The sequence below is a fragment of the Martes martes genome, assembly GCF_963455335.1.
Source record: "Martes martes genome assembly, chromosome: 6".
Lineage (NCBI taxonomy): Eukaryota > Metazoa > Chordata > Mammalia > Carnivora > Mustelidae > Martes > Martes martes.
The window spans coordinates 21,086,576-21,114,127 of NC_137893.1; the positions used below are offsets into that span (position 1 = coordinate 21,086,576).

The 27,552-nt window shown below is 37.7% G+C and overlaps 1 protein-coding gene across 1 annotated transcript in view; it reads left to right on the forward strand.

The window, feature by feature from the left end:
• Positions 1–975: 975 nt before the first annotated feature.
• REV3L (REV3 like, DNA directed polymerase zeta catalytic subunit) overlaps positions 976–27,552 on the forward strand; it is a 182,957-nt gene continuing 156,380 nt past the window's right edge. The window contains exon 1 of the mRNA XM_080806922.1: positions 976–1,483. Coding sequence (XP_080663048.1) covers positions 1,345–1,483 — 139 coding nt within the window. The 5' untranslated portion in view covers positions 976–1,344. The remainder of the gene's footprint in view (positions 1,484–27,552) is intronic.

Genomic DNA, 27,552 nt, shown 5'->3' on the forward strand with positions numbered 1-27,552 from the left:
TCTTAATCCTGGATTCTGCCAGGGGGAGGGAGGTCACCCAGCGCGGACAAGTCCTAACATGTACATGCGCGCGCTCGGGACGCAGCCTGCAGAGCCAAAGAGAAAACCAAGGAAGGATCTATTTGGGCGGGAGAAAAACATCGTGCTGGGAAATCCCTGAGCACGGATCCGCCAAGCCCTAGCAACGCTAAGCAGAGCCGAGCGCGAATAAATCCCTTTAGGTGGCCAGGCGCAGACACTGCAGCACCACGTAGAGGGCGGGGCGCGGCGGCTCGAGCCGCACGATCGGGAGGGAGCGCCCGGGCCGCCCTTTTATAGGCCGGAGCCCGCGCTCGCGCGCCTCCGCCCCTCGCACCGCCCCCGGGCCACGCGCGGAGCCGCTGCGATACCTGAGAAGGGCCGGCTGCGTCCGCGCCCCGCCCCGCCCGTTCCACCGCCCGTTCCACCACCCGCCCTCCCGCGAGGCCGCGGCGGCACGAGATCTGCTCCTAGCCTCCCTCCTCCCGCGGGCGGGTTTTCTTACCTTGTAAAAAGCCGTCTCCGCGACTGCCCCCGCCTCCTCCGCAGGATGTGAAATGGCGGTCGGCTAGGCGAGCGCGAGCACCGAAGCTCCGGCCAATCCGGCCTAGCCGCCAAAACGGCCCCGAACACTGGCGACCCCACTCCCGCAAGCCCCTCGAAGCCCATCCATGACATCGGCGCTCCGCCGCCCCCGTCCGCTGCCCCCACTCAGGTGGCCGTGCCCAACGGCCGAGTCATCGATTCCCCGCGCCAGGCGCGGACCCTGCTTTCCACCAGCCTCCTCCCTCGCTGCGAGCCTGGGGGCGGGGGAGAAAACACCTTCTCGGCTCCCACCCGGGTGTCCCGCTCGGGTGCCCGCCCCGCTCCCTCCCTTTCCCGCCGCGTCCCCTCCCCCAACTACTCACCGCCCTCCGCCACACACACAACCCCCTTCTCCCCTCCCCCAGTGGTTGCGTCCGTGACATCATCATCATGGCAACAAGAGCTGCAGCCTGGGACCGAGGAGCCCGTGTGATTCCCGGCGGCGGCGGCAGTGGCGGCAGCACCAGCACCGACGAAAGCGCCAGGGCTTCTCTCCTGTTGCCCCTCGCCGGGTGCTCCTGAGGAGGCGGCGGCAGCAGTGCCAACACCGCCCCGCCCGCCGCGGCTGCTCACGGTTTCAGTGTGTGCGAGGGGAGGGGGCCGAGCCGAAGCAGGGAGGGGGCGCCGCCGCCGCCGCTGCTGTGGGGCCGTCGCTGCGGAAGAAGCCGCCGCCGCCGCCGCCGCTGCCGCTGCCGCTGCCAGATCGCTCGTGAAGAGGAGGCGGTGGCGGCGGCGGCGAACATGTTTTCAGTGAGGATAGTGACTGCCGACTACTACATGGCCAGCCCGCTGCAGGGGCTGGATATCTGCCAATCCCCCCTCACCCAGGCCCCTGTCAAGAAGGTGCCCGTGGTGCGAGTCTTCGGAGCGACCCCGGCAGGTAAGCGGGCGCGGGGCGCGGGCGGGAGCCGGCGGGGCGCCCGGGCTGCCCTCCCGGCGGCGCACACGCGCGCACGCCGCCGGCCTTCGGTGTATCGCTGCCGCCTCTTTCCTCCCCTCCGCCCTCGTCGCCTTTTCCCGGGTGCGTGACAAGAGGCGCAAAAATGTGGGTCCGCGCGAGCGTTGCGCCCCCTCCTCCCCGGACAGGGAGGCGGCGGGCGCCGAGTGTTTACAGTGCGTGCGGCGGTCGGGAGCCGGGTCGGGACTCCCCGTCTCGGGCCGGGGGGAAGCGAGCGCCCGCGAACCGCTCTCTGGCCCAGGAAGATGGGCCAGGTGGCCGCGCCATGTCCTCCGTGAACCGGTTCACAGAGCCCCGCTCTGAGCTCTGTCGCTGGTGGGACTGCGGACACCCCCTTCTCCCCCCCCCCCCCGCGTCTCCCAAATGTCCTTTCTGGAAATGGCTTTAAGAGGAAGGAGTAAGTGTCAGCTCTCTGTATTCAGTCTCTCCTCCTCGCGCCAGCGCTCTCCTCTGCCCCTTCCGGAGATGCCGCGGGCTGAAGAGTGGCGCCTAGGGCCAAATAAGCTTTCTCATTGAAGTGACCATGTGGTTCCGCTTTGAGTGCAGGTCGTGACTCCTTAGAGTCTAAGCCTCAGTGTCGGGATACGGGGCAGCATCCTCAGGTGCATTGCTTTGAGGGGAACGTGGATCCATGGAAGTAGGAAATGTGCGTTTGTTGCCCACGTAAAGCATCCCACTCAATAGCGTGAATTTCTTAAGAGGCATAGCTAAACTCAGCAACGCAAACATTTAGAAATACCCCTATGCTGAGTTGTGGTACTGCATTTTAAATTCACGTATCTTTAAAATAAAAATTGTTTTGATGAACGAGTAGGGTGGGGAGACAGCAGTGACAGAAGCTACCTTCTCAAAAGCTCCTAGGGATTTGTGATAATATAAATAGGTAGTGGCCAAATTTACAAGGTTTTGAATTGTGGTTTTCTACATGTCTTGAACTGCCTACGTGAAATAATGGAGCTGCCTCGTAGAAAGGGATACTCTTACCTCCAGCTATGTGTTGCCCTATGGGATTTTAGATAGCATTTCCCACTTGATGCTCCTTGCCCTAATCACTATTCATCTTATTACTACTGTTTCGTGCACTACCAAGATCACAACACTTTCTCAGACACAAGCACTCATTTTCAGGCAGTTATCTTTTAATGTAGATTCCCTTTGTTAAAAATTTCTGTGTTGTTAGTGAGATTTGATACAGGATTCCTTTTTAAAATAATGAGAACGATTTTGATGGTAGGGACCTGGTGAAATGGGAAATTTGAGTGCTGTTAATTTTATGAAAGTATAACACCTGAAACTTTAGAGGCTGGAAAATAGAGTCAATAAAGTTCTGAAGGATAGATTTTCTGCCCTTTTAAATATATTGGTGCTGTCTTTTGTTTCTAATTGGAATTTCAGTGTAATATACAGTTTGTTCTCACTTCAAGTACAGAGGAAGAGTAAGAGTGACGTTGATATAGCTCTGTTCAGCCAGATTTCTGAATTATAAAGGAACATGCTAATAGGGTATTCTGTGGCATTTCTAGGTATTAAAGTTTGTATGGTTTGGATTACTTCTCTACACATAGCCCCCCCCCCCTCCAGGTCATTGAGTTTGTATCCCTGGATGATTTTCAGGCTGTGGTATATAAAAGTTTTGTTTGTGGAATAGGTGAATTTCACTGTGAACTAGCAGTAATTCTATAAAGTGAGAAAATACTTTTTAAATGATAAAGATGATGAGGTACTTTTGTGTTTTTCAATATAAAAAAACAGACACGGGGACTATTCTTTGATAGATATTCATTTTTTTCCCTTCTCTTACAATAGATTACAAGCCCCCTCCTTTAAAAAAAAAAAAACTTCAAAAAACATATTTTGAAATGTATAATGTAAATGAATATGGATGACTTTTGTACATACATTGAGGGATCGAAACTTGGTACAAGGAAACTGAAACTTAAGGTTTTAAATATCAGATTGAGTTTACTATAAGTATAGTTCTCAGTGTCACACAAAAAAATTTCCTGTTTCTTCAACAAGTGAAAAAATTTGAAGTCACTGGCATACATTTAGAGTTTATAGCCTTCACCAATCAAGCCAGCATTTTTAACGTGTTAGAAACTCCCAGTAAAGTTAGTATTAATTAAATGTAAACAAAAACTGTACAGTTATCTGCTCTTGAATTCTCTCCCCAAAGTCCATTTCACCCATTAAAATAAAACTTGAAAATAATTAAAAGGTCAATCTGACTTAGTAAAAATCTGAATTATAGAATTTTTAATGAAGACAGTTCTATTGTTTGGAAGTACAAACTATGTTTATATATTTACTAATTAGTAAAACAGATTAATGAAAAATAATAACATAAAACTATGTTACATAAAGTACCATAAGTGTAAGCCTTTCATATTATTAGTTAATTTTGGAAGTCCTTAATTCTTGATTTGGAGAAAAGCTGTTTTTAAACTGAGTTTGTTTTATAAATGAGCCCTGAAAAATAGCAGAAAAATTGTCTCCTAAATAAAGAGGGCATTTCATATTTGTGTTATAAATTCTGAACTGATTGGTTTCTTATGTTTTTACTAGTTCAGTTTTTCTATTCATAAAAAGTATTTTTCTGCTTTAGAAAACAGTCCGGTTGACTTCTGATTGTCCTGTGTTTTGAGGGCATATCTTGAATAATTTAAGAAATAAATTGTCTTAGGTTTAAAAGCTCTCATATCTTGAGTTGGTGAAATTTGAAAAGGTATTAAAGAAAGTGACATATTCAAATTCGAATGGTAAATCCTGACTGATTTAATCTGTTGCTGACTGAGGATATTGATTCCTGAGAGAATCACTTAAATTTTCTTCATGTGAGTGATGGAATTATTTTTTAAAAAAACAGAAAAACCTCTTCTGCTTTTCTACACACATTTAAAAATGTCTTGAACATTATTTTGATATAACAATGTATTAGTAATGTAACAACGTGTCCGTAACTTGTTTTAATGGAAAGAAGCAGGGCTATAAATAACTAAAGCAAGCTGTGTTTTTCACTTAGATTTGAATACAGGTGTGACTGCTCTGGGAATTCGCTTCAAATAAAATCCTAAGGCTTCGTTGTGAAGACCTGATTCCAGTGGGTCTCAGAGGCTGTCAGGTTTCCACATCCCAACTTTTGCTTAGTTGCTTGACGTAACTCACTTCATGTTGAGTTTAGAAAGCTCTTGGTTTTCTCAGCACTGGGTTAAACAGAATCATCCTTTCAAAAAGCTTTCCTGCTGAGATGCAGAGTAGGAGTAAATAGAAGAGTGAGAGTGAGATGTTCACACAGCAAGTAATTAAACAAAGTAGGCCAAACAGACTATAGAGGGAGCTGCTTGTCTTTAAGATTACTGTAAGGAACTCTGCCACTCCCCCCTCTAGTCTTCCCTCAGGTAGTATAAATTTTAGTAGATTGTTCTAGATGCTAACTGTTAAACAGGAAATCAAGTTTTTCAACATGAGAAATTGATCATTCTGAAATGCTATATAAATTTATGTAGTTGTTTAATAACATCACCTTTTTGGTAAATTGGATTTTTAACTAAGTTTGAGACTAATACAGTTTTGAAAACCATAGCATTTACGAACAATTCAAATTATAATTTCATCTGATTTCTCTAATAAAACTCTTATTTGTTCATAGTCTTTTTTGTTAAGCCATTTAAAAATATTTTAAGATCACATAATACTTATTTGATGTAATTACTAGAAAGGTTTTTCAGGAGCACTACTGAGATTTAGTGATTTACTACAAACAAAATTAATGACTTTATTTAGTAGGCATTTGTAGCCGTGAGTGGCAAATTTTGTTATCTTTCTGTATTATATTTGATTTAAAATCACAATTAGTGAATCAGAGGATGAAGCAGGACCCTCTTAAATCTAGGCGCAGTAGAATCTGGTAATAGTGATTGGGTTCATTCAGTGAACACTTAATGAGAACCTACTATGTATATTGAGCTATTTTTGGTGTCGTTATGAACAACTTTTACCCTCTAGACTCTCACAATATAGGAGAGATGACATCTAAAATGTAAGTCATAGTTTGATTGGAGTATGACAGAAATGTGTGTAAGAAAGCAAGGACTCCAAGGAGGACATGTCAGTGACCAACTAGCAGGCAAAAAGGGGAGTCAGGGAAGGCTTCATGAAGGAAGTATGGATTAAGTCATTTTTAAGGAATTTCAAAATTCTGATAGAGGAACAGATACAAGGTAATTCACAAAGAGAAAACTGCTCTTGGCAGGGCAGCTTGGCAATCCATATCATAATCCTTGAAATGTTTTTTGACCCAATAATTCTAGTTTTAGGGATTTTAATCTATGAATGTAAATCTTTTGGCAAATCTGATTATCTTTTGAATCCATCTACTTCTTTTCATTATCCATCACCACCCGAGTCTAAACTACTAGCATTTTTGGATGCATTTACAGTAGCCTCCTAATCTTGGCCTACCCCAATCCACTCTGTTCCCTTCTAATCTGTTTTCTACACTGTAATCAGAGGGATCTTTTCAAAATGAAAACCTGATTATATCACCCTACTACTTGATATGCTTCAGTAGCTTCCCATTGCATTTAGGATAAGGACAAAGCTACATGTCTTATGTGGTGGCGTCTACATGTCTTACAAGGTCTTTCATATAGTCTGGCCCCCACCTTTCTATCCAGTCATGGCTTGAGCCATGTTCTTCTTGCCTTGCTCTTTGTGTTCCAGCCATATTGGCCTTATTTCAGTCCCTGTTCTTGCCATGCTCCCTTCCACAATGAGGCCTTTATACCTGCTGTTCCCTCTGCCTAGAATGTTTTTCCTTTTCCTTCACCTAAACTCTGATTTATCTTTCCTCAGGGAAGCCTTCCCTATCATAGACTCTCAAAACTCCATAAACTCTCCTTCATAACACTTGCTGTAATTGTAATTTTATATATGTTGGAGATTAATGTCTGTTTTTTCCAATAACCTCCATAAATGCTGGTAATGTGTTCATTTTTGCTCACCATTATACAGTCAATACTTACCACAGTGCTTGAAAATCAAGCATTTTTGCAAGAATTAATCAGTAGATGATAGTCATCAACAGGGCACAACCTCAGATATTCAACAGTTGGGAAATGGTTACATAAACTGGACATATTCATATGGTAGAATTTATGTCATTAATATTTTAGAAGAATATAAAATAATATAGGACTGCTCAGTATGTTATGTGAAAAAATGAGTTTGCAAAATAGTCATTTATTAAAATATAGAAAAAGTACATAAATATGTAAAGGTTGGTTATCTCTGAGAGGTGTGTTTTTAATTTTTTAGATTTTCTTACAGAATGTATTGATTTTATAATTTGAGAGAAAACTGTGTACAAAATTAATGAAAAACTGGCTTTCTAGGTATATTTCAGAAATACAACAAAAGAGACTTGAAGTTCATACTGGGCTCCAAAATAACTATCTGCCCAAATGCATGATTATGTGATGATAGCATTGAACTTGATTATGTAAATTCAATTTAGTAATTGCAGAATGATTCTTACATTAAAGCAAGCCAGTAATTTCTGGCATTTAAAAAAATTATTATACCCATTCATATGTAACAGATTTTAATTTTAAAATGTTTTGAAAAGTAGTTCAGTTTTGGCATATAGCAATAATGAAACAGAGTGGAGGCCAGAAACTGACTTAAATATAAATAAAATTTACTTGGTGAAAATGGATACTACCCTTACCTATTAGTATGGAAAAAATTATTTAATAAAGTGTTTGTCTGGAAAAATAAAAGTTGGCTTCCAGATGAATCAGAAGATTTAAATGTATAAACAAAACAACATAAGATAATTATTTTTAATATAACCTAGGAATGGCAAAGACTTTTGAAAGTATAAAACGGAACTGGAGCCTGGTTGGTGATCTTTACTACATAAAAAATAAATTCTGTATAGAGGAAAAAATCAAAGTTAAAAGAAACAGACTAGTAAAACTTACTTGTGCACTCTTCACAAAGGCTAATGTCCTCTTAATATACAAAGAACTCCTAGAAAATGATCTAGTAGACAGAATGAGTGAAGAGAATTCGTATGAAAAGGTGTGTAATTTTATTTATAAATAACATGTAAATTAAAGCTACAACCTACTATTTATCATCTATCAAATTAGGAACAATTGATTACATAGTATAACTTGGGGAGAGTGAGAGGAAGGGGAAATGGGCATTCTCATATTGCTGGTGGGAATATAAAATGTTCCATTTTCTATGGAAAGCAATTTGGAAATCATTTTCAAAATTAAAGATATACATATATTTTGATCTAGCAATTTCATTCAAGGATTTTATCCTCAAATATTTTATGTATGTGTTAAATGAACATGTAAGAATATTTGTGGCAGCATTGTTTGTCATTGCAAAAAATTGGAAACAACCTAAACATAAATCAGTTAGGGAAGTGGTTAAGTAAATAATGGTATATCTATTCAGTGGAATACTAGGCAACCCTTAAAGTAAAGAAGCAACACGTGTACTACAATGGTGCCCTAAGATATATTAAGAGAAAAAAAAAGCAACATGTAAGACTCCCATGTATGGTATGCTGCCATTTGTGTGGTTTAAAAAATTACATATATAAAATATATATGTACGTGTGTGTGTGTGTGTGTGTGTATGTGTGTGTGTATGTAAATATCAAAGGATATGTGAGAGTTTGGTAACGGTTGCCTCCATTGAAGGGAACTGGTGGCCTAGAGGACAAAGGTGAGAGACTGAATTTTTTTTTTAGTATAATGTTTGGTTATTTTGGAATTTTTTTTTTTTTTTTTACCATGTACATGTGATACCTATTCAGAGTTAGTGGTGTGTGTTTGTTTGTTTGTTTGTTTTTTAAGTTGTGTTTGAAGGGATTGGTGAAGAGGAACAAAAACCAAAGGCTGTAATAGTTGTGAACAGTTATCAAATGATTACTGCAATACTGTTTAATTTTAGATTTTGCTAGAGGTCTTCTAATTCAGAGCTTCGTAGTGATACATGGTTCACTGGAGGGAGGCTCTCACGGAGTGGGGTCTAAAGGAAGGCTGTGGGGTTCCTTTAAGCAAGTAACATCATGAGCAATAACCTGAAGTTACTGCTCCTTTTGATATTTTTAATGCATTAAAGGAGGTGCTTTATTACTTGGAATCTACTTCAGCTTGCCACAGAGTATGCAGCTATCTCTTGTGGAGAAGGGATCATGGAGCTACCTACCGTTGGAGTTTATATTCTGGGTGCCTGAGGAGCATGTTACACAGCGCAAGGTGTAGCCCAATGACAATGAAAGCACAGGGTAGGAGGGATATTGGTTGCCCTGGAGAGCCTAGCTCTAGGCCTGAATTTCTGTATTCGCTGTATATTGGATCTCCTAGTCACATGCATCTGATGTGTTATTTAGCTTCCTGCAAGGTGGCTACCTAATAGTGCATGTATGTTCTGCAAAAATAAACATCATTGTTATTTTGAAATATTATTCCTGATGTGAAAAAGGTTGATTTTGAAATTCATTCATATTATTACAAACCTCATTTAAATTTTAATTTTCTTCTATAATTATATAAAGAAAATGTGATGAGTTTTTTTCACCAAGCACCATGTTGATGCTTCTAAATGCCCTTCTTGTGCTGAACAAATATTATTTACAATGTGAAAGAGGTTGGGAAACACTGTTCTGGTCAAATCATTTTCATTTTATATAAAGAGAACTGAAATCTAGATAGGTAAGCTCAGGGATTTGTCCAGTGTCCTATAAGTTGATTATGTGGGATAGGGGTGAAAACTAATGATCTTGACTCTTAACTCTCACTGCTTCACACCGTCCCCCCAGACATGAGGGAGAATTGGAAGAAGGCATTGATAATATAAAGGTGAACATACTGAACCTTGGAATAATTGTTAGAAGACCTGCATGTACACAGTTCAGAAATCTTTAAGGGCCTACTCTGTGTAATAGTGCTTAGAATCTTCCTGTAGAATAGGTTGTAGTGGGATTTGTTTTATGATGAGGTTTAAGGAGGTCGGGGTTAAACAGATTTCAAAGGATGTTATCGGTAGCCCTAGACATTTCAAAGAAATACTCAGCAACTTACTGAGATATGGGATATGGTATGTTGCATGTTACTTTGGTACCTGGCTGCCATTTTAACACCGCAGTGATACTAAATAAGACAGGAAGGAGTGGGAGTTAAGTTACAGTGAACTTCGGGTAAAATGTGTTAACTTATAGTTTCCAGGTAAGATATAGATAGGGCAGGAGTAGATGTTTTAGGCAATTAAAACAAAATTCCACTGTTTAAACGTAAAGTAGATACATTTTTGAGACTAAAATTACAAGTAAAAATAAAATCTTCTTAATAACGGTCTAGTTAACCTTTTGGTGTGTTGGTGGCTTTTTTTTGTTTGTTTTTTGTTTTTGGGTTTTTTTTTTTTTGTCATTTAAGTTTTTCAGATGACCTTCTGTGTTTCTTCCAGTTCTCTAGCTTTTTAAATATTTCTTTTTTTTTTTTTCAGTGAAAAATATTTTGTTGCTTAATTAGTATTGGCAAACTGGACTGTTTTCTGCAGCAGAAATTGAATGTATGCCTAGCGAAGTAAATTCTGAGAAAAAAGGGTAGTAATTGTCATTGTAAATGTTAGGGGTTTTTTTTTTTTTGGTCCAATTCTATTTTCTTTTTAGACAATAGTTGTGGGAAAAACTAAGAATTTGAGGCCAATTTCCTTGGGGAGTTATTTAATTTTCTTTGGGTTGAGAGAGCATTTACTATATAAACGATTCAAATAATACAAGAAAGCGTGTTACCTCAAAAGTGCTTGTGTAATAAATAACAATATAACAAGAGTTTTCTATTTTTCTTCCATTTATTACAATTACCAAGGAAGTATAACCATAATTTAAAAAATATCTTATTTTGCGTATATATTTACACTTCAAAGTAATTTATATATTAAATTAGGTTTTGTTTGAGATGGTGAAATGAAAGGTTTTTAAGTAAGAATACATGTTGATATGTGAAAAAATGTGAAGTTAAAACATGTTGGCATACTCCTAGTTTCTCAGAACAAGAAAATGACTAATCTAAATTTCATTTCAGAATAAAAACCAAGACAAGCCACATAAAAGCAACCTAAAAATTAAACTGTCATCATATTATTTGTTTTAAAACTATGGAATAATATATCTGAGGAAGATTTCTCTCAAAATTGTTTTTCTCAATTTCAAGTAAGTAATTTATTTTGGTTAATATATTGGGGATAAGGGGGGTTGGGGGTAAGCCTTGGCATTGAAGTTGAAAAATCCTACTCATCCTTAAAGTAACAATTCAAATATGAACCTCTTTAAAGCCTTTTGTGACCCCTTTGCCCATTCCCAAAAGGTTATCTCTTTGGCTTCCCATAGTCTTAGCCCCCTTTCACATTGCTGATAAAGGACTTAACACATGTAGTGTTGTATTTGTTTGTAGGGATAGTCACATGGCACCCTTGTGTGCCTCCTTGCCCTGCTCCCCCCCCCCCAGCCCTTACACTGTCTTCTGCTGAGGGACCTTGGTCAAGCTATTTTACTTCTATGAGCCCTAATTTCCTCCTCTGTAAAATGAGTTCTAATAATTTTTACCTCATTGAATTATTATGATTAAACAGTAATCAGCAAATGTGTGGCATGATATCAATATAAGTGTTACTTTCTTTACTCTTCTAACCCAGAATCTGCCACATTATTTCATGTATACTAAGCACTCTTTAATTGAATTGAAATGAAAAATGGAATTATTGTAGCGTTTATTAATTCAGGGCAAACTAAAATACCTGCACATTGTGGTGTAAAGCTTTTTATAGTTGGTCACTACCTCTTATGTCTTCAGGCTAGGTAATTACCTTTTAAAATACTTTTTAAAGAATTGACTTTTTTATAAATACCCATTAGGCCTGGTTTTTCTTTTTTAACTATTGATGTATTTAGAGAAAGAAAAGTGTCCAGGCCTGATCTTGCCTTGAAAAAGGCCAACATCGATTCAAGGAGTAACTACAATTTTCCAATGCTGCAGATTAGGTTAGGTTTATTTCTTCTGAAAGAGCCTTATTTTCCAAAGTCTTCAGTAGTGCATTCTTTATTAAAGATGGTGTAGGAAGTATTGAAAGTATGTGTGCCAGAGATCACAAAGACGATAATTGGATTTATTGCTCTCTTGTTTTTGCCATTTGTGAATTCATAAAACACAAAAACTGAGGCCTTTGGTTTTTAAACCTATTTAGGATTGTGGGATGTGGACCAAATGAATTCATTATTGCCTGGAGTTTTGATTTCTTCACCGTATTTTCCCTATATGTTTTCCCAGGTTTGGTTTGGGTGTTTTTGTTTTTAAATAACATTGTTTTTTAATTTTTTTCAGGAAGTCATTAGAAAGATTTTCAAATTAATTTTGATAAATCACTGGTTGATGATGCTTAATGATTTTAAAATAGAAGCCAGGTTAGTCAAGACATTACTTTTGAGTCATTTTACTAACAGAGTTTATAGGCCATTTATTGATCCCGTACTATGTGTCCACTTCTAAGTATTTTAATCTTTATAACAACTCTATAAAATGGGTAGTATTATCCCCATTTTACAGTTGAGGAAATGAGGCTTAGAGAGGTTAATTAACTTTTGCCTCCAGTTATTCAGCATATGTTTACCTCCTAGCATGTGAGGATTAAAATGAGGGAATGTGTATTAGCCTCAACCAAAGAAGCAGAGAAGCAAAATCTGAGATTTTGGAATTTGATAATCATTATTGAGACATGACTGTGACCATGAATATATTCTTATTCACTTTTTTTGTGTGTATGATAATGTACCCTGCTACTCTGTCCTGACCCTTTTTTTTCCTGAGCAATATTAAGTCTCCTCTCAAATTCATGTTCCCATTTGGGCTAGATTGTTTTGTTTTATGTATATGTGCTTATAAGGTGATAATGGGACTTGACTATAATCAGTCTGATACAAAATATCTTTATAAGTTTAGTTTGATTAAACAAGTAGTGTATGAATATATTCTCATTGTGAAATTTAACAAACAGATAAAACATAAATTTTCCTTAATCACCACCAATTCTATTTCCCTATCCACTTGTATTGGTTTTTTCATAACCTCCCCAAAACATAGTAGTATAAAATAAGCTATTTGTTAACATATGATTCTGGGATAGGCTCAATTAAGCAGTTCTGCCCCTGCTAGTGGCTGGGCTGCTTATGGGGCGCAGTCAGCTAAGAGGTCAGCTGGAAGGTGGCTGGTCCAGGATTGCTTCATTCGTATGTATGGATATTGGTGTGAACTGTTGGCTAGGGTCCTAGGGTGCCATGTGTCTCCAGTAGGCTAGCCTTCAGTTGGAGGCAGTAGCAGTAGGGTTTACAGAAGCAGCAAGTGAAGGCAAGCCCCATATATTTTATCTTGTTCCATGGGCCAAAGCAAAACATGGCCAAGCTCAGAGCAGTGTGGAAAGGGTTTCCTAAGAGTGTGTGACTCATTAGGGGGCCATTATTGAAATAATCTATACTACTGTTGCTATCTGACTCATTTTTCAGGAAACATTTGTCAGTGTGTCGGTGGTCTACTCTTGAAAAAGTATAGTGTTTAAAAATTTATTCAGCAATTCAGATAAATTTAGCTAATTCCTCGTTCTTGTTTTATTTCATTCTCTTCATTGCTCAGCATCATTCCTGGTCCCATTTAATCAACAAATATCTACTGAACCCCCACTAAGTGCATAATAAGGTATTAGGTGGGCAGCAGATCAGTGGAGCAAGATAAGATCACTGTGTTCATCATCCAAGTTTCTTAAACTTCCCTACCTATCTGCTCTATTATATGAACAGAATTCTATAAAAACAGGCAATTACAGGTTTTCTGAAAATGACCAATAGCCCACACAAGACAGAATATATCTTGTATACTCTATTTTTTAAATGTCTTACAAGAATATCTTCAAGAGAAGAAAAAGTGTAACACAGAGGTTGTTTTGATCTGTACTCCCACCAGCAATATGAGACTTTTTCCATCTCTTCACCAAGTTTATGTTCTCAAGTGTTTTGATCTTTGCCAATCTAATAGATAAAAACATGGATCTCAGTGGTTTTAATTTGCAGTTCTTTTATTACAAGTGAGACTGAGTGTCTTTCCATATGCTTGAGAGCCATTTGTATTTCCTTTTCAATGTACTACATGTTTATCTTTTATCCACTTTTCTTTTTTGGGTCTTGATCTTTTGTTTATTGGTTCCAAAGAGCTCTTCATATAATAGGAAAATTGGTCTCTGAATTGACTTTCAAGTATTTTTCCCAGTTTGTTTATTCTTAGGGTAAATACATTTTAATTTTTTCATTTTATAAAGAACTTTTATATCTTAAATGAAGCTTTAGATCACATTTAGTTGAAGTTACCTTTAAATATTAGTCACGGGAGTAGAAGAAAAAGATCCTGACTTTACCACTTCTTAATTACAGAACTTACCTTTAAAATGCTGTAACTTAAAATGAACAGTTTCAGAAGGATCCTGTTTTTTATTCACTTTTTTCCCCTCAGTTTAGTTCTATCCTGAGACCACCCGTTTTGGGGCTATTTTTAGATGATTAGACTGTGTAGCATAGGTGGAAAAAATTCTGTGTTACTTAGAATAACTTGTCAATAATGTGACTTTGAGTCTTGTTCAGTTTATTCGTGTGTGTGCGTGCGTGTGCACTTGTAATGTGTACAACACATACGTATATAGTAGTAGTGGTTCAAGCTGGGCTCTAACTCATAACCTATTCAGCCAGCCTTTACCTAATCAATCAGATAGCTGTATTAGGGTGGCTAGATTAGGCTAGCCTTTACCCAGTGGGCCAAATAGAGGAAAGACAATGGACTCTGGTCTTTTTTGAGAAGGCAGTAAACCTGCCCACAATCTAAATAATATCCTGCATTTTTAATAAGGTTGTAAGGAGCTAGAAGAGGGTAGCAGAGGGATTTGTGACCTCATCTGCAGCATCTGACATTGTGAAATACTAAAAGGTTTCCCCCTTGACTTCTGTATAAAAGGGGATTAGAAAATCATGAGGCTTTGGAGATGAGTGTGTTTTGAGTCATTTATGGTAGTTCTCAAAAGTTTTTAAAGTTGGCAAACCCTTCACACATAATTTTACCCAGGAGCATCCAAAAACAAAAAAGAATCCTTTCGTGATTTATAGTGGACAGTGGTGGACAATGGTAGAAAACCAGGTTTTGCCATGCTTTAAATTTTAATTTTTCAGAGTTGTTGAAGTGTTCTTTAGGATCTGTAATATCATTGTTATCTTTATAAAAATGTTTCATTGACAATTAAGTTTTCTGGGTGGTATAGTGAGCATTTCATAATGTATATAATTGTCCAGTCACTGTTGTATACCTGAAACTAATATAATATCGTATGTCAGCTATACTTTAATTAATGCTTTCCACTTATTTGATACAAAATTGTGTGGACATACTATTTCCTTGACTGACAGAAATGTTAACATTTCTGAGGTTGTAATACATCTTACAATATGTGCATTTAATATAGTAGTTTTCCCTTTTGAGAAGTTGATATTAAACTGATGGGATATCTTCTAAGATATGAGTTCCTAAAAAAATATAGCATTTCATAATTTGTTTTCATCCTCTGTACATGTATTTTTTTATGTAATATGTCATGGAATGCAATTGCTTTCCACTTCATTTTGTTCTTCATTTTTGCCTTGCATCTTTAATGGTTTTAACTTTGTATATTTTGATGTTGTTATTTGGCACATAAAACTTCATAACTAATAGATCTTTTATGGCAGTGCTTTTCAAACTATTTGTAGTAAAGAATCAGTTTTTTCCTGATACTCCTTTAAAATACATTGAAAATGAATTAGAAAAACTAAAAAGAGTGAAAATCCAAGAAGCAAAACAAGCTTCCTTTTTTTTTTTTTTTTTAAAGATTTTATTTATTTATTTGACAGAGATCACAAGTAGGCAGAGAAGCAGGCAGAGAGTGGAAGGGAAGCAGGCTCTCTGCTGAGCAGAGAGCCCAACCTGGGGCTCTGATCTCAGAACCGAAGGCAGAGACTTTAACCCACTGAGCCACCCAGGCACCCCCCTTTTTTTATTATTATATTAAACAGATTGCTATAACAGTTTCTAAATGCTTACTTTCAAGTTTTATACTTGTCTTGTTCCAGACCTATAACAAACAGCTATTTAATGGACCATGTTTGAGTAGTTCTGTAAACATCCTTTTTTTGATTTAAAGAGACCCTTTAATTCCTTTCTTCTTGAATCCTATTTCTTGACCCATATCAAAATTGTTATTCCTCTTCCCGTGATACTATCATTGCCTGTCACTATTTTTAATGTCATTTCATTTTTTCTTTCTTTCTTTTTTTTTTTTTTTAAGATTTTATTTATTTGACAGAGAGATCACAAGTAGGCAGAGAAGCAGACAGAGAGAGAGGGGGAAGCAGGCTCCCTGCCGAGCAGAGAGCCGGATGTGGGGCTCCATCCCAGGACCCTGAGATCATGACCTGAGCCGAAGGCAGAGGCTTAACCCACTGAGCCACTCAGGCGCCTGTCATTTCATTTTTTCAATCCCATCTGAGGATCTTTCCAATAGAAGGGTTTTAAACAATAAAAATTTGTTATAATTTATTTTTTCTTCTGTAATTTTATACTTTTTAATAATTTTGTTTTGTTCTTTCCTTTGCTCTTTGCAATATTAGACTGTTTTGTGTGTTTTTTAAATAGGTGCAGAAATCATTTTAGAAGCTTATATATAGAAATGTAGTTGTAATTACAAAATTTAAGAACAATTCAAAAATATTTTCTTTAATGTAATAAAAGGGATTTAGCTTATTTTATTGTTTTACACTCTCAGCTTCCCAAGTTAATCTTTAAAACTAACTTAAAAATGTTGAATAAACTGTGTATCTCCTCTTTCAAAAAAATTTAAGCTTCTGTATTAAATTTCAACAGAACAATTTGGACTCTACATACTAATTTGGTATAGAGTACCACCACTAATCTGTTTATACCTTACCTCTTACACCCATGCTTGAGTTCCAATTTTAATTTCCCTCTTTTGGTTGCCACAGATATGTTTTTAGGAATATTTTTCAGGAGATATTCATGTGGATTACTTTTTCTGAACCCTTGAATATCTGAAAATGGCTCTTGTTGCATGCATGTGTTAATGACAGCATGACTCAAGATGGTATTCATGTGTCCCAGACTTTTCCTTTATAATTCTCTAGCCATTTGTCTGGTCTCTTTTACTTTTGACTGGGACAAGAAAGACCTTTTGATGTAGAGATGCTGGTGCTTTTCATTTTAGGATAGTTCTTCTGTTATACCTTTGAATATTGCTTACATTCCATTTGGTAAGGTTTTTTTTTTTTTTTTTAATTAAATAACTGTTACTGGTGGACTGGTTCATATTTCTTTTTTATACTGGTCTTTTTCCTTATTTTTAACTTTGTCTTTTTGCATTCTTGGTGAACATTTTTATTTTCATCATCTACTTTACTGATAGGTTTTTTGCAATATTGATTTCTTTCTCATCTCCAGTGTGGCATTTAATTTTGTTGTTTATTCCTCTCTTTTTTCTTATTGGTTAGAGTTCCATAGGTTTATATCTTACTCTGCGTATGTCTATTGTGTCTTTAGTCCTTCCTGGTCTTTTTAATTGATCATCTTTTCTTATAAAATATAAAAATACAAGAACTTAATTTTCTTGTCTTTTACTGAGACACACAGTAGATACTTTCTACATTTCTTCTGTTTCCCAGTGTATTACAGATTCTTTTCATTGACAATTTAAGATGTTTTATCCATGCTGCTGAATATTTGTATAGGTCCCATGCTATCCATCAATGAACAAGGGGCTATTTACCCATTCCTGGTGTTTGCCAGGAGGCAGAGTATGGAAAGTCCACTTAGTTGTCTTTGTTTTCTTCTAAGCTGATAGAATTGCTCTTCCAGATACATAGAATTAATAATTGTGCACAACCCACTGAGATTAAAGCATTCATCCGTGTGCCTCTACTGGGTTGAGGTTTTAGTTTTTCCCTGCACATCTCACTGCACATCCTCTCTGTTATGTGGAAGAGAACTTACTCCTAAATAACACGAAATAGGGGTTTTTTTTTTTTTCATTTATTTTTGTTTGTTGTTTTTTGTTTTTAGAATGTACGCATGCAGGCAAGGGGGAGGGGCAGAGGGAGAGAGAGAATCTTAAGCAGACTGACTATCTCATGAGCCTGAGATCATGACCTGAGCTGAAATCAAGAGTCAGACATTTAACTGACTGAGCCAACCACATACCCCCCCCCCACTTTTTTTTGACCGGAGCATTAATTACTTGAAATTCTCCAAATTATAAAGGCCCTTAGGACTTTTGGTGATTTCAGCAGGGACGGAAGCTAATGTAACATCCAGAATGGAGAGGGCTGTGCTCCATCAGTTAATGTTTTTAGGTGTGAAACATTCCCTGGGTATGATAATTCTTGAGCAAGTCTGTTTTGAAGCTTGTCTATGGGACTGGAGATAGTGGTTGCTTTTTGGTAGCCTAAGCTAGGGTAGTTATGGCACCAGTCCCCATGATTTCATCCTCTGGTGCTTTATTGCTACCTGGGGAGAACCAAAGAATATCCCTTGAATTGCTGTGAAGACTCCTGATGAAGAGAAACTAGTTCACATTGCCTTGCTGGAATGTTGTTTCATATTTTATATCCTATTAAGTATAACCAAGTGATCTTTTTGAGTCATGTGAGTCTCAATGTCTAGTTGGACCTAATGTGTTATATTTGTATTTCATGATTTTATTATTTTGGTTTTTAATATTTGCTGAGTGAATCTGTATTTATTGCTTGTTCTTTGCAAGCATTTCAAATTTTAAATATGTAATACAGATATTCTCTATAATATAGATTAATATACGTAAAAAATATAACAAATATCTTTTAATATCTACAGTAAGACATAGAATGTTACAGATATCTTTGAAGTATTTGCCTCCTTCTCTCCTGTCTAATAATTTTGGTTTTTAATTTTGGTTAATCATTTCCTTGCTTTTCTTCATAGTTTTACCTCAGATGTATATATCCCTAAACAATAGATTGTGTAGTTTGTCTTTTTGGAGCTATTTATGTGTGCTTGTTCTTTTGTGATTTTTTTTTTTTTTTTGCTCCCATGTTTTGGACATCATCCATGTTGAATTATATAGATACAGTTTATTCATTTTCACTGTTGTATAATATTGGCATTATATGACTATACCATAATTTAATTTTTCCATTCTTTTGTCTTTAGACATTTGAGTTGTTTCCTGTTTTTATCCCCAATTACAAACAATGCTGTTAAGAAAACTGTTGTGCATGTCTTGTAGGGCATATGTGTAAGAATTTATGTGTTTATACTAGGGTAGTAGAATTGCTGAGGTTGAGTGTGCACTTGTCTCCTTTACTAGGTAATGCCAGTTGTTTTTTAAAGTGGTTCTACCAAACTGTATTCCCACCAGCAGTGTGTGAGAGTTCTGATGTTCTGCATCATCACCAACATTTAGAATTGTCAGACTTAAGTTCCAAATTAATTCTTATAGATATAAATGATAGCTTATTATGATTTTGTATGTTTTCTCTCACTAGTAAAGTTGAATTTTTCCATATGCTTATTATCTGCTTGTTTCAGCAAATATTGAGAAAGGTGTGTTGAAGCCTCCAACTTGTGGATTTGTCTTTTTCTCTTTTAGTTATGTCGGTTGTTGCTTCATGTATTTTGAAGTGTTGTTAGAGCCTTATAAATTTAGGATTATTATGTCTTCTTGGTTAGGTGGTCTCTTTATCCCAGGCAGTATTCCTTGTTATGAAATCGTCCTTGTCTGTTGTTAATATAGCCATTCTAGCTTTTTTTGATTAGTGTTTACAGGATATGTCAAGAATTTGAAGGGCCTGAAATTTTACCTTCTTGAAAACTAACAAGTTAACTTACCACAAATTTCATAGATACTGGCAGTAGACAAGAGATTCCTGGATCTCCATTTTATTGACTATTAATAAGGAGAAACTGCAGATGGGAGATGGTTGTGGGTAAAGTACTGAGAAGTCTGTTCAAAAAATGCTACCACAGTAGAGACCCATGGGAAGTTGTCTCCCAACATATCTTTTTTCATCCTTTTACTTTCAACGTATTTATACTTTTATATGGGTTTCTTGTAGAAAACATATACCATATAGTTGGACTTATTCATTTAGTCTAATAATCTCTCTTTTCATTGGTGTGTTAAGATTGTTTATGTTTAATGTAATTAGTAATATGGTTGGACAAAAAATCTACCTCTGTGCTAGCTGTTTTCTGTTATTGTCTGTTCTTTGCTTTGTTTTTTCTCTTTTTGATTACTTGGATATTTTTTTATTTCCTTTCTCTCCACTATTTGCTTATTTATTTATACCTTTTGAAATTAATTTAGTGGCAGCCCTAGGGTTTGAAATATACATTTGTAACTAACCAAAGTCTCCATCATATAATGGTACATAATCTCATATGTACAATAAGGATTCCCGATTCTTCCTGCTTATCTTTTGTGCTTCTGTTAATACATTTTACTTTCATAAAGGTTGTTGCTACTATTTTTGCTTTTTATCTTTTAAGAGCAATTACAAATAGGGATGCCTGGGTGGCTCAGTTGGTTAAGCATCTGCCTTTGGCCCAGGTCATGATCCCGGCTCCTGGGATTGAGTCCTGCATCAGGCTCCAGAAGCAGGGAGCCTGCTTCTCCCTCTGCCTTCTGCTCCCCTTGCTTGTGTGTTCTCTCTCTCACTGACGAATAAATAAAATATTTTCTTAAAAAAAAGAGCAGTTACAGATAAGAAATAAATGAAGTTTTGTATTTACTTTCATTTATGTCACTTCTAGTGTTGTTGATTTCCTTGTGTGGATCCAGGTTTCTGTCTGTTACTATATTCCATCTGTGTGAAGAACTTCTTTAACATTTATTTTATTGTAGGGCAAAAATGGTGGTAATGAATTATCTCAGTTTTTGTTTTTCTGAAAGAAATTTTATCTTTCATTTTTACAAAGTATTTTTGCCTAGGGGTCTCCTGGGTGGTTCTGTCAATTGAGCATCTGCCTTTGGCTCAGGTCATAATCCCAAGGCCCTAGGATCGAGTCCCATGTTGGGCTTCTTGCTTTGCAGGGAGCCTGCTTCTCCCTCTTCCTGCTGCTCCCCTGCTTGTGTGCTAAATGTCTCTCTCTTTCTCTCTCTGACAGATAAATAAATAAAATCTTCAAAAAAATATTTTTGCTGAGTATAGGATTGTGGATTGCCTTTTTTTTTTTTCACTTTAAAAAGATACCAGTCTGTTGTTGTCTCGCTCATGTAGTTTTGCTATAATTCCTATCTTTGATTCTTTTTTTCTCTTTGTCTTTGGATATGATTTGCCTTTATTTTTTTTTCCTTAAGATTATTAATTTGAGAGAGAGAGAGAGAGAATGAGCAGGTAGAGGGAGAGGGAGAAGCAGACTCCGCGCTGAGCAGAGAGCATGACATGGGGCTCAGTCCCAGGACCCTGGGATCATAACCTGAGCTTAAGGCAGACGTTTAACTGACTGAACCATCTAGGTGCCCCGATTTGCCTTAATTTTTTTAACATGATGTGTCTATTTGCTTTTGCTTGGTATTCTCTAAACTGCTTGGTTCTGTGGTTTGTTATCTTTTATTGAAAACTCTCAGGCATTATCTCTTCAGCTGTATTTCTTTTGTATTTCTTCAATGTATTTCTTTTGAACTGTTCTCTCTTCTCTATGTGATTTCAGTTAAATGGATGTTAGACCATAAGATACTGTCTCATAGCTCTTATATGATTTGTTATGGGTTTTGTTTTATTTTCACCACTTTTTTTTCTGATGTGAGATTTATCTTCTAGAAAGATTACCTTGATGATAATAGTTGTTGCTGTTCCTGAAGTATTAATATTTCAGAAGGTGAAGCTATAGTATAAAGGCATGTATTTTTTTTTTTGGCATGTCCTGAGATCATTCAGATTATTAGTAAAATAAAGGTAAATAATAAGTTGTGTCCCAACTAAAGAACAGCCTGATTAGATTTAAGAACCATGAGATACGGCCCAGGATTATGGCTATTGTTGTGGAGATAGAATTTATTGTAATAATTAGATCCTAAAGTATGTTTTAATTTTATATGTTTTATATGTCTTATTTTTCTACCTATGTTAATCACTTGAAATTCACTGGATTTTCATTCTGAATTATGCCTCAGTTATTGTAATAGTACATATTTATTTTGGAATAAAAAATACTGCAAATTACCAGGTAGCTAGGCCCAGGTATGCTTATTTTACTCACCTAGGACTATGTAGAATTAAATGACATGAGAAAGACAAGTAAGAAATTAATATTACTATTTTGTTTTTTTGTGGTCTGTTAATTGAGAAAGTGTTTTTGGAAGTGAAGATGGGATGCCTTTTATTTTTTTATTTTTTATTTATTTATTTATTTTTAAGATTTTTATTTCTTTATTTGTCAGGGAGAGAGAGAGCACAAGCAGGGGGAGTGGTAGGCAGAGGGAGAAGCAAGTTCCCCACAGATCAAGGATCCCGATGCAGGACTCAATCTCAGGACTCTGGGATTATGACCTGAGCCTAAGGCAGACACTTAACGACTGAGCCACCCAGGCATTCCAATGGGATGCCTTTTAAAGAGAGCTTTTTTTATGCATGGAAGCTTCAAGATCACTAAAAATTAATAAACCAACTAATATAAATAAAACTTGGAAATTTCAAAGTGTGGGAAAGTTTTTTGAGTACGTATACTTTGAATTATCAAAAGTGATAAATGAGATCTCTCTAGTTTTGAAAAAATCACGTGGTAGATGAATAAAAAGGAATGTTATCTCAAAAGGAAGATATGCTTCTAATTTTTTTCATTTACATCACTTGAGGTATGTCAGATTTACTAAAGAATCTTTGGATATGTGTGATTCAAGAATCTAACGTTTAATTATTTAAAAAATCATTACTTTTGAAATCTGAAGTTTAATGGGTATTAGTATAAAAAAAAAGATGTTAGGGGGAACTGGTTCACTATAAGCATTTTTTATGTGAGCTCAGCTTTACCTAATAAGATTCCTTGTCATGATATGTTATACTTTTTCATAGAAAGGAAAAATGTTTTTTGTTTGACCCATGTTTCAGTAGCTGGCAGATTTTGAAATGGGGACATCTCCAAGTTGATATTGGACACTAGCCACATAAAAGGACAAGGAGCCAAATGCATGAAACATTTGCTTTTTTGGCAGAAAGCCCCAGTATATGCAGATTCATTTAAAAAATTGAGGTAAACCTGATCATGGGCAGTTTCTTGTTTAGTGTGTTAAACTCCCACCACAGCCCCAGCATATAACTTGAGAACAGAGGTCAAGCTTTTGTTGACAACTATAACATTTTCTGGCTCTACTTCTGCAATTATAGAATCAGAATAGGGAATTGTTTTTCCTCTGATAAGAAGGAAGACTCTGAATTACTTAAATGCAGTTGGAACCCTGATCCTACACATATACACAGACATAAAAGTGCAGATGTGTTGTGTTCTTTTATCCTGGTATTTTTTTTCACTAATTATTCTCGGATACATTGTAGGGCTCTGATAAATATTTATTGAAAAAGAGGAATTATTTCTTTATATATAGTCTTAAACAGATGACAGAACTTTACATGTAGATTGTGGACTTTCAAATCCATTCTCTATCCATTTCCATTGTTACAACTTTAATTGAGGTCTCATTATTTTTGTTTGGACCATAGTAGTCTCTCAGCTTGTCTCTGAATTCACCTCTTTTCAAATTCAGCCCTTACAGGGTCAAAAGAGTGATCGTTCTAAAACCCAGATTTTATCCAAATGATGACATATTGACAGTGGTACAGGAGAAACTATGTGAAAAATTGTTAATAACCTCAGTGTTAAAAAAAAATTAAGGATAGGGACGCCTGAGTGCCTCAGTCAGTTAAGTGTCTGCCTTCAGCTCAGGTCATGATCCCAGGGTTCTGGGATGGAGTCCCACATCGGGCTTCTTGCTCAGTGGGAAGCCTGCTTCTCCCTCTGTCTGCCTCTCCTCCTGCTTGTGTTCTCACTCTTTGACAAATAAATAAAATCTTTTAAAAAAAAATAAAAAGAAGGATAATTACATGTATATTGTTAGGTCCATGGTCAAAGGAACGAGACTGATACAAAGTGAAGGTCAAGCAAAGCTTTATTTCGTGCCAAGCATGGAGAATCAAACCAACCATTCGGGGCCACCTCTTACAGAGAGGGCGACCACCCCCAGCCTCACAGACTAACTTTTATAGCGCAAAGGCCATGTGGTTGAGCCTCACCGCACACAGGTGGCCAATGAGATTGTAACACACAGAGAAATCTGCACAGTCATGCTAGGTCACACACGGGTGGCCAATTGAATTACAGTTCACCCCGTAGTAGCTATTTGAACTAGCCTATCACCTTGGTCAGAATTGGCGCCCAAAAGGCACCCAAAAGGTGGGGCCCACACTCCTTGGTAGCTAGGGAGACAGTATGCGCTCTCCACTGATTGGATGTCTCCACCTGGCCCTACTCATCCCCACATTCGGGCTCGGTTGTCTCCATCTGACCTGACCCGCCTTGGTTTTTTTGTTTTTTTTTTTTTAAGATTTTATTTATTTATTTGACAGACAGAGATCACAAGTAGGCAGAAAGGCAGGCAGAGAGAGAGAGGAGGAAGCAGGCTACCCGCTGAGCAGAGAGCCCGATGCGGGGCTCAATCCCAGGACCCCGGGATCATGACCTGAGCCGAAGGCAGAGGCTTTAACCCACTGAGCCACCCAGGCGCCCCCTGACCCGCCCTTGTATTTGGGCTCTGTTATCAGGGACTGGTTGACCACATTCTACTGGTTTCCCGGACTTGCTTTTAAGTGAGTTCCCCTGGCCGGTGGGGGTGGCAGGGTCAGTTTAAGTTTTACTGCATAAACAACAAAATCACTATTTAACCCGATGGAATCACTCTGGCTAAATAGGCCCTTACAATATGATATATATAGTCATCAAAAATCTGACTAAGAATATAAAGGGGAAGTGTTCACTTGCATGGCTAAGTGAAGAAAATAGGCTTCAAAATAGTACAGTATGATCCTTCTGTTTAAGTGTATGTAATATAAACATTAGAGAAATAATAAAACAGAAAATGTGAAGGTGGTAGATTTAAGTAATTCTTTCTTGTGCTTTTTTATATCTTATAAAAGCATGTATTACTTTATAGCGAGGGGGAAAATTAATAAAGCAAAACATATATAATCTATTCATATAATTCTTCTCTTTGAAGCCATCATGAACTATATGATGTGTAGTTCACATCATGAAGTACAGAGATGTTTCCCAAAAGTAGTCCATGGATATGCCTGTTTTAGAATCACCTGGGGCACTTATTAAAAATATGGATTCCTGAGGTCCATCCCAGACATATGAAATTAAATCCTCTGGGGTTGTCTAGGAATGTGTACTTCTGGCAAGTGCCATCAATGATTCTTATATATTCTAAAGTTTTGAAACTGGCCTATAGTATAGAGTAAAACTCTGGATGACTTTTCCATGATCTGATACCTGAATGCCTTCCCAGCCTCATCTTATTCTTCCCCAGGCACTTTGCTTTTTAGTCTGAACTGCTTGCTCTTCCTCGGATGCATATCTTATGTCTCTGCATTTACTTTTAGTTTAAGGAAAGCGGGGACTCTGACTGTCCTAGGTGTGGCATGCTGGGGATAGTGTTGTCCCTCCTTAAATGTTTGATGACAATGAATGTATGCCATTCCTCTGGATGAAATGACGATGTCCATTCAGTGAATTCTTCCTGTTAAAATGTCCTGAGACATTACCTCCATTGTGAAGTGCTCTTGACTTTCCTTAGAGTTAATTAATCCTTTGTGCCATCATTGTACTTTGTACCTCTGTTAGAGCTGTTATCACACTGACATGCAAGTTGTTGTTATTGACTTGTCTGACTTCCCTACTAGAGTGTAAATTTCATGAGGGCAGATTTGTATGCTGCCAGTCTTTGTGTCCTCAGTGCTTGGTGCCTAGATATGCAATAAAAAGTGGTAGAAAAAAAGCTCATGATGGAAGGACAAATAGTATATGATTCCACTTACGTGAGATGTGTAGTATAGTCAAATTCATAGAGAAAGAAAGTAAATTAGTGGTTACCAGGGGCTTGGGAGGGGATAAATGGGGATTTATTGTTAAATGGGTGCAGAGTTTCAGTTTGGGATGAAAATGTTCTAGAGATGGATGTGATAATGGTTATACAATAGTGTGAGCTCATTAATATCACTGACTTGTACACTAAAAAAATTAAAATGGTAAGTTTTATGTATATTGTGACACACATAAACAAACCACGTCATGAAGGTAAAGACCCTGGCTATTCATTCAGCTTTGTTCTCTACAGTTCCTAACATTGTTTTGTTTCATTGTTTGTGTTTTCTTTTGATTTTAAAGATGTTTGAAAATAAGTCAAATGTATAGAGAAAGCCCGTAGGAAGTTCTGTAACAAGTCAACAACATTTATAAAGGGGAAAACCTAGCATATTGCTTTCTAAAAAATCACATATTTTTAAAAAAGTCATGATATTATAAATTGTAATTAAAATTGAAGTGGTTGTCACCTACTACTGGCCAGTAGATAGTGGTGAAACAGAAGCAGTATGGCTTCATGGAACTTCAAACTTGGTATGATCAAAGGATCTTTCTTTTCTTTGCTTGAATTATCTCCTTACTTAAGTCCAGGGTGATTGGCAAGCAATACATTGAGTACCTTGGCAGTATCCTAAGTGGGTTTTGTAGATGAGCTCCTTTGAGCTGCTTACATCTCCATGAAGTAATGATGATTCTGTGTTTCCATAAAGAAATCATATATGCTATTTAATACTATTCACTCAGAGCTGTTGCAAACCTAGTTTACATATGTGTGTGTATACATGTATACATTCCTTCTAGAACAGTGGCTCTTTCTGATTTAGTTTGTAAAATAATTTTTTTAAGAGGGGGGAACAGAGGGAGAGGGAGAAAGAGAATCTTAAACAGCCTCCACACCCAACACAGAGCCCATGTGAGGTTTGATCTCACAACCCTGAAATCAGGACCTGAGCTGAAACCAAGAGTCAGTCAGTTGCTTAACTGAATGTGCCACCCAGGTGCCCCTAAAGAATTTTTATTTTTATGTAATATCTGCATCCACTGTGGAGCTTGACCTCACAATCCCAAGATCAAGAGTCACATACTCAACCGACTGAGCCAGTTAGGCACTCCACAAAGTAATTTCTTTGGGAGAAATTTAAAAGGTAGATTTAGGGACTTTGCACACACAGTTTCTGTCAGAGAAGGTCTGGGATGCTTCTGATTTAGGTAGTTCTTAGAACATAATGAAAGAAATACTATTACAATGAAACCTATTTTGGACTGGTCAAGGTCTCTTTTAGAAGCAAATTGTTTTCTTGGGGCGCCTGGATGGCTCAGTCGGTTAAGCGGCTGCCTTCAGCTCAGGTCATGATCCCAGGGTCCTGGGATCAAACCCCACGTTGGACTCCTTCTCAGTGGAGAGTCTGCTTCTCCCTCTACCACCCCCCCCCCCCACACTCGTGATCTCTCCCTTCCTCCCTCCCTCCATCCCTCCCTCCCTCCCTCTCCCTCTCAAATAAAATCTTAAAAAAATAAATATTCTCATTTTTGGAATCTCATAAAAATGACATATTTCTTCTTATGACTGCATCATTTCTATCAACTCCCTGTTCTTTCTTGTCAATGATTTCTGCATCTGTACTTTCCTACCTAGTGCCATTTTCTGTCAGGCATTAAGAAATCCTGGTGAGTGACAGGTAGGATGAAGATATGTTCATTGTTCTTTTTCCTTAATCAGTT